The sequence below is a fragment of the Cyprinus carpio genome, chromosome A25 (genome assembly GCF_018340385.1).
Source record: "Cyprinus carpio isolate SPL01 chromosome A25, ASM1834038v1, whole genome shotgun sequence".
Classification (NCBI taxonomy): domain Eukaryota; kingdom Metazoa; phylum Chordata; class Actinopteri; order Cypriniformes; family Cyprinidae; genus Cyprinus; species Cyprinus carpio.
Genome location: NC_056596.1, coordinates 646,018 through 653,886, shown reverse-complemented (window position 1 = coordinate 653,886; position 7,869 = coordinate 646,018). Strand labels below are relative to the sequence as shown.

At 35.0% G+C, this 7,869-nt stretch overlaps 1 protein-coding gene across 1 annotated transcript; it reads left to right on the top strand.

Moving 5' to 3' along the window:
- Positions 1–3,511: 3,511 nt before the first annotated feature.
- Positions 3,512–7,139, top strand: LOC109061473 (arg8-vasotocin receptor-like). The gene is made up of 2 exons (XM_042714975.1): positions 3,512–4,768; positions 6,417–7,139. Exons 1-2 carry the CDS (start codon positions 3,898–3,900, stop codon positions 6,710–6,712), a joined length of 1,167 nt encoding a protein of 388 aa, XP_042570909.1. The 5' UTR covers positions 3,512–3,897; the 3' UTR covers positions 6,713–7,139.
- The last annotated feature ends 730 nt before the right edge of the window (positions 7,140–7,869 follow it).

Below are 7,869 nucleotides of genomic sequence, written 5' to 3'. Positions count from 1 at the left end.
GGTAAATTTCATAACAAAATGTAATTTAAGAAAAAAAATATGTATTATATTTTGCATAAAGATATTTAATTATGTTTTCCAGATGGTTGCTAAAGTTTTTAAGATGTAATATTTCAATAAATTGATTGAACAATTATTTTGTAATATATCTATTTTAAACCATATATCATTATGATTATTTTGTCATAATTTGCATGTATTATTTAAATAATAAATATATATTTTTTGACATTACAATAGTATACTTGAAAGTTTTCAGATCAAATGTGATCCCTCTGAACTGAAGATTTTATCCATGTTTCATTCAATTTTGGAGTGACTTAAAGGTAAGTAATGAATGATAATGATATTTTAGGTATATTAACTATTTCTGTAATAATTTTGCATATTGATTTGTTTCTTATTGATTTAAATATTATTGCATCAAAGAGTTAAATGGATAAAGTGAGGGAGGTTTCGGCTGGCAGAGACAGTGAGTACAATGCACCCAATCTGCAAAGAAGAAAAAACAGCCAAAGTGAGGCAAATATTTGAAGAAGACTGACACACAAGATGGGACGGGTATTAATAGGCTTTTATATGCGTATCTCTCTTTACCGCTAAAAAAACAAAGAGTGAAGAGGAAGAAAAGGGATTAATGGGTGACAAACCTTATACTTAGACTATATATAAAGAAGAAAGAACAATGATGTTAGACATTCAGTTCCATTACTGCAGTATTAATAGATACCAGTACTGAATCTTAATCATGTATGTATGATACTTATACATTTTAATGGCCAGTGTCTAGTAGTAGTATACTACTGCCAGAAATGGTTTTCAAATGCTTCAGCTGCTGAGATCTTCAGAAGTGTTTCATGGACAGCAGGAAAAAACACTAAATGCAAATAATACAGTGTAACTAACATCCTCAGTTCATCCAATATGTAGGTGAGTTTGTTTCTTCGTCAGATTTGGAGAAATGTAGCATTGTATCACTTGCTCACCAATGGATGTGAATGGGTGCCATCAGAACGAGAGTCCAAACAGCTGATAAAAACATCACAATAATCCACAGCACTCCAGTCCATCAGTTAACATCTGGAGAAGACAAAAGATGAAACAAATCCATCACTTTTAACTTTAAAACTTAGTTTCTGGAAAAAATATAAGTCAATAATCCATAATAACACTTCCTCCAGTGAAAAAGCCGTATCGTCTGAATCAGGAGAGAAATCTGCACAGATCAAGCACTAAACACATATGTGGATGGATTTTGATGTGAGAGACAACAGGAGATAGACTTTTTCACTGGAGGAAGCATTATTATGGATTATTGACTTATATTTTGTCCAGAAACTAAGTTTTAAAGTTAAAAGTGATGGATTTGTTTCATCTTTTGTCTTCTCCAGATGTTAACTGATGGACTGGAGTGCTGTGGATTACTTGTGGATTATTGTGATGTTTTTATCAGCTGTTTGGACTCTCAATCTGACGGCACCCATTCACTTCCATTGGTGATCAATTTATACAAAACCACATTACTCCAAATCTGATGAAGAAACAAACTCATCCTAATCTTGGATGAACTGAAGGTGAGTACATTTTCAGTGAATTTAATAACCAAAACATTAATTTAAAATAAAATACAACCAATAAATCAAATAAAATTAAAATTACAATTACTTTTTTGTTGTTTTTTTGTTTTTTAATTCTGGGACTGTGTTGGGTCACTTGTCCAAAGTGAAATCTGTTCTGAAGCAAAACCAGCTGAGAAGCACAGATTTGCAGAACTGCTGCTCATCCAGTGCCATTAGCTGAATAAAGAGAGACAGTGAGAGTCACCAAATGATCCATAAAGTAAATGCAGCTCAGAGGAATCATTTGCCCACCAGCATACAAGCATACAAACGACTATTGTGCATTACCCAGTGACGCATTTAGCACAGACAATTACCTCTCACATTTCTACAGACAGTAAACACATCTCAAATCTATTCATGCAATTTAGCCATATCGAACTTTTGCGCAAACAAACCAGTCACATGCAACCTTACTTGTTTTATTTTGAATGCTTTTTCATTTAGTCTTAGTTCAGGTGAATGAACATTTCACTGATTAAAGCTTGATTTCACAACGTCTTGATAAAATTGAACAGATGCGTATAAATAAACAAGGCATTCAAGGCACTGTAACAAAAGGAAAAGAATGTGGAGTTTTAGGACACTAATAACAAATCGGCATTCGTTTATAACTTCTTAGAAGTTTTTCTTGTTAGATTCTTTTGTCAAATACTAAAATGTGCAAATTTACTGATCAGAAATCCTGTTTTCACTCTTCTGGAACATTTTGTTTTGTCTTCGTCTGAGACAGCGACGGCTCTTTTCAACAATATTTAATACAAGATTCTCACAGTTTCTTTTGTTATGTTCTGCTCTGAAATATTTAATTGGCTGAATATTGCTCTTTTGTTCAGTAAAACTTCCTCCCAGGTCAGGTTATGATGTGTGGTTTGAGCAAATCACTCGTTTTAGTTGCTTATTTTAAATGCATTGTCCAAATGATTCACAAATTGGTCCGAATGATTCATTAATGAATCATTCTTTATTTGAAGGAAACTGAATTTTGAAAGTGCAAAGTCATCGCAAAAGGTCTTAAAGGTCTGAAAATTTGGGAAACTAGTTTTAATGTATTTACAGCTTATTTTCAGCTGTAGTTTAACCAACATATTTCAAAATTATTATGTAATATATAGTTTGTATTAAAATGATAACACAATTTGAAATAATACTTCATTGTTTTTAACATAACAATGGCCTACTTAGAAGTTTTTTGTCTGGACACAATTAAAATAATATACTATTTTGTAATATATTGCATGTAAATATCATTGTTTTTTACATAGCAGTGGGCTGCTTAACAGTTTTTCACAGTGGTGAGAATTGGAAAGAAAATGTGCTTAATTGTCACAAAAAGTAACTATTTATTGATTTAATGAATCGATTCATTCATTTAATCTTAATAATTTTATTGTATTTTAGAGTGAAAAGTGAGCCAGACATGTTTTTGACACAATTTAAATTATACATATTTTTTTTTTTTAAATTTGCAATATATTGTATGTATGCATTCAATATAATTTATCTTTTTTTATTTATTTATTGTGTTTTTGTGGTCTTTCACAATAATGAGAAATTGAAAGAAAATGTGCTTAATTGTCATGGAAATTATGTCAGTAATAATTGCTATTAAATCTTAAATCTTAAATAAATGTTAAACTTTTAAAAAAAAAAAAATTTGTTTGAAAAATAAAAAGATGACCCGATCATGTTCCAGTGTGAGAATATTTATGGTTCTGTACTCTCTGGGAATGTGTCAAGGCTGATCTTCACAAAAAGCAGACTTTAGGAGGGGTGTTTACTCTAGGGTCCTGTGGGTGGGCGGAGGGTTTGTCTGTATGTATGAACTCTTAACTGTAGGACTGGATTGAGCTGCTGAACACCGGTGGGTTTGGCTCCGCGCGCGTTACGCGCCGTGAGTGAAATTAGAGGCGGGTTTAAAAGGCTTCGAGCAGAGCCACAGACAGTCGAGGAGAGACATTTGGAGATCTAGGTTGATCTCCAATAATTAGAAATCGACGATTACTTGTTTGGAGACGCTTTTTGGCCAAAGTAACTCTAAAGGTCTCCTTGAATAAGTCTGGGACAAGGGCAAAATGGAGATAGTTTATGTTCCAAGTCTTGAGGGATTTAAATCTCCAACCTGTTGGTTGCTAACACAGATTTTAAACTACTAGGTTTCAGCATCTCCAGTTCGTAGCGGAGCAGCGCGCAACGGGACACCGGCGTTTCCATTTACGCACGTCGTTCGCGCGCATTTAAACGCGTTGGACTGCGGTTATTGTCGACGAATCTTACAATGGGACCCCTGAGCAACGCGTCGCACCCGGTCAACTACACCAACCCGTTCGGACGCGACGAAGAAGTCGCGAAAATCGAGATCGCGGTCCTCAGCGTCACCTTCGCCGTCGCCGTGATCGGGAACTGCAGCGTCCTGGTGGCCATCCACAACACCAAGAAGAAAACCTCTCGCATGCATCTGTTCATCAAACACCTGAGCCTGGCAGACCTGGTGGTCGCGTTTTTCCAAGTCCTTCCACAGCTGTGCTGGGAAATAACCTTCCGTTTCTACGGTCCGGACTTTCTGTGCAGGATCGTCAAGCACCTGCAGGTGATGGGCATGTTCGCGTCCACCTACATGATTGTTATGATGACACTAGATCGCTATATCGCCATCTGCCACCCTCTCAAGACCCTCCAGCAGTCCACCCCCAGGTCCCACATCATGATCGCGGGCACGTGGATCAGCAGTCTGCTCCTCAGCACCCCTCAGTACTTCATCTTCTCCCTCAGTGAGATCCAGAACGGCTCTGAGGTGTACGACTGCTGGGGTCACTTCATCCAGCCCTGGGGAGTCCGCGCCTACATCACCTGGATCACAGCTGGGATTTTCCTCATCCCGGTGATCCTATTAATGACCTGCTACGGATTCATATGCCACAGCATCAGGATGAACATCAGATATAAGACCAAGATGACGCCGGCGGATGGCGCGCACAAGAACGGGCTGATCGGGAAGAACTCGGTGAGCAGCGTGACCACGATCTCCAGAGCGAAGCTGCGCACCGTCAAGATGACTTTCGTCATTGTTCTCGCGTATATCATCTGCTGGGCGCCGTTTTTCACCGTGCAGATGTGGTCGGTGTGGGACAAGAACTTCAGCTGGGATGGTGAGTGAAAAGATGTCAAATTACGATATAAATATAGCATTTAATTTCACCACAAAATTATGACATTATTGTATATAATGTACATTAAGCATGTTCATTTTCTTTCATATATTTCATACATATTTATATTTTAAGTATTCAAATTATGCACCATGCACCTTTCATATTTAATTATATCATTAACATAAATTATTATGTTTATATAATGATTAACAGAACTGTGATGCACATTTTTTTCTCATATAACATTTTCAAATTATTTTTATTAAAATTATTTATATTCAAATAAATATAAAACATATTGTAATCATAGGGCATGCATGTGCATCTAAAAAATAAATTTCCCCTGTACATTAATATGAATTCTAAACTAAAATCTTTATTAAAAGTGCTTATATAGGTTTATATTACACCAGGATGTTTATAGGAGCTCACTGAAGCTTAAATTTAAACTGCAGTGAATGGCTGCTATTGGAAAGAAGTGCTAACGTGTTAAATATCATCTTTCTGATATGCTTATAAAGATGGTTCTTAAGTCATGAGATCAGAATAGTGTCTAAACAGAACAGCTGCTGATTTACGATGTGTAAATCTGCCATTAAAATTCCACATGAGCTTATGGGATGTTTAGTTAAACGAGTTCAACCCATTTTCACACAGTAGTCTCAAGACAAAGTACTTTTATTTAAAACAAATGAATTATTAGTTTAGTCATTTTACACTAATATCACCTTCCCCAGAATGACTGAAAACCCAAATAAGTTAAAATATATATTTGATAAATTCTTCATCTACAATTTTTATTAATAATTTTACCTGTATAAATTATTATTTGTCTCTTTTTGCTGAAAAAATAGACACCAGATAATGTAATTATATTAATAAAACAAAATTAGTTCTGGTCCTGGATGCTGATTGGCCGATACAGGGACTCTAAATTCTAATTTGATGATGCATGTTCTAAGCTGTTGATAAAATGTTACATTCTACTGTATATTAACTACCATTGCTATGTTTCTAGCTTGAATAATACAAAAAATATTTGTTTATTATATATAAATAATAAATAATATAACATATATATATATATATATATATATATATATATATATATATATATATATTTTTTTTTTTTTTACTAATATCTGTCAACATAGTAACACATAACACCTGGTTAAAGATTACTAAAACCCAACTAAGTCTAATATATATATATATATATATATATATATATATATATAGGGCTATATATATATATATAATCATACATTTTCCGGTATAAATAAGTCTGGGGGTCTTGTTTTTGATGGAAAAAAAAAGAATACCTTGTAACATTATTCTTTTTATAGTTAAACTGTATCTATATTGTTTAATAGTTCATAAATTATAAACGTTCAGTTCCGGTCCTGGATGCTGATTGGCCAGTTCAGTGACTGTAGATTCTGATTGGATGACGGATGTTCTAAACTGTTGATAAATTTTTGCATTCCATGTTAAACATTGTTACTGTGTTGCTTAGCAACCGTACACGGTCAACAGTGAGACATAGAACTGTGTTCCGTGGGGAAATAATTATTTTTTGTACTATTTATTGGACAATATCTTTATTTCAAGCATTTGCAGCTATTGTTTCTGTGTGTGTGTCTAGATTCGGAGAACACGGCCGTCACTCTGTCTGCGCTGCTGGCCAGTCTGAACAGCTGCTGTAACCCGTGGATCTACATGGTTTTCAGCGGACACCTCCTGCAGGATTTCGCCCACTGCTTCCCCTGCTGCCACAAGATCCAGCAGAGCTTCCGGAAGGAGGATTCGGACAGCAGTAGCATACGGAGAATCACGCTGCTCACCAAAACGGCCAACCGCAGCCCCACGTGTAGCTCAGGCACCTGGAAAGAGTCTGATCACTCGCCCAAATGCAGCGGGTCGGCTCCGGCCGAGACGTGACGCAGGCGGCCCTGGGAATGTGTATTATAGATCGGCACTTCGGGGAGACTCATAGTTCTGGATGCTGATGAAATATAGCGCACGATTACTGCTCAGGAGATGTGACGGATGTGTCTGAAAACTAAAAGCGGACTCAAATGGGTCACGTGTTGTCACCCAGGAAGGGTCTAGAGCTGTGAAATGAATGTGCAGAGCAGCTCAGATCATTGGATGAGGAGGGATGGAGTTCATATGGAGATCTCCGAGCACAGTTTGAGACATTACTGAGATCTTTTTTTCAAACTTTGGAGGTCTTTTTTGCTAAAGTCTCCAGCTCCATTTGATCTTCTCACAGAAGAATGAATTTTCTTGATAAAATAATGTTAATAAAAGTGATGAGGACATATATATATATATATACATATATATATAGTACTGGTCAAAAGTTTGGAATTAAGAATTTTTTATGTTTTTTTAAAGAAGTCAAGGCTGCATTTATTTGATCAAAAATATAGTAAAAATTGTGAATTATTATTACAATTCGAAATTAATATATTGTAAACTGTAATTTATTTCTGTGATGTGCAGCTGTATTTTCAGCATCATTACTCCAGTCTTCAGTGTCACACGTGTCTCATCTTCAGAAATCATTCTAATATATAATAAATTTCTGATTATTATCAATGTTGAAAACAGTTGTGCTGCCACATATTTTTGTGGAAAGTGTGATACACTGCCATTTATATCCAAAATTAATACTTTTATTTAGCAAAGATGAATTAAATTGATCAAAAGTGACAGTAAAGACATTTATAATGTGACAAAACATATCTATTTCAAATAAATACTCTTTTAAAAACTTTTTATTATCAAAAAAAATGTATCATGGTTTTCACTTAATGTTTTCAACATTGATATAAATCAGAAATGTTTCTTGAGCAGCAAATCATCATATTAGAATGATTTCTGAAGATCATGTGACACTGAAGACTGGAGTAATGATGCTGAAAATACAGCTGTGCATCACAGAAATAAATTACACTTTAACAGAGATTCACACAGAAAACAGCTGTTTTAAATTGTAAAAATATTTTACCTTTTTAAAGCATTTTTTGATCAAATAAAAGCAGCCTTGATGAGCAGAAGAGATTTTTTCCGAAAATCTTATAAACTTTTGA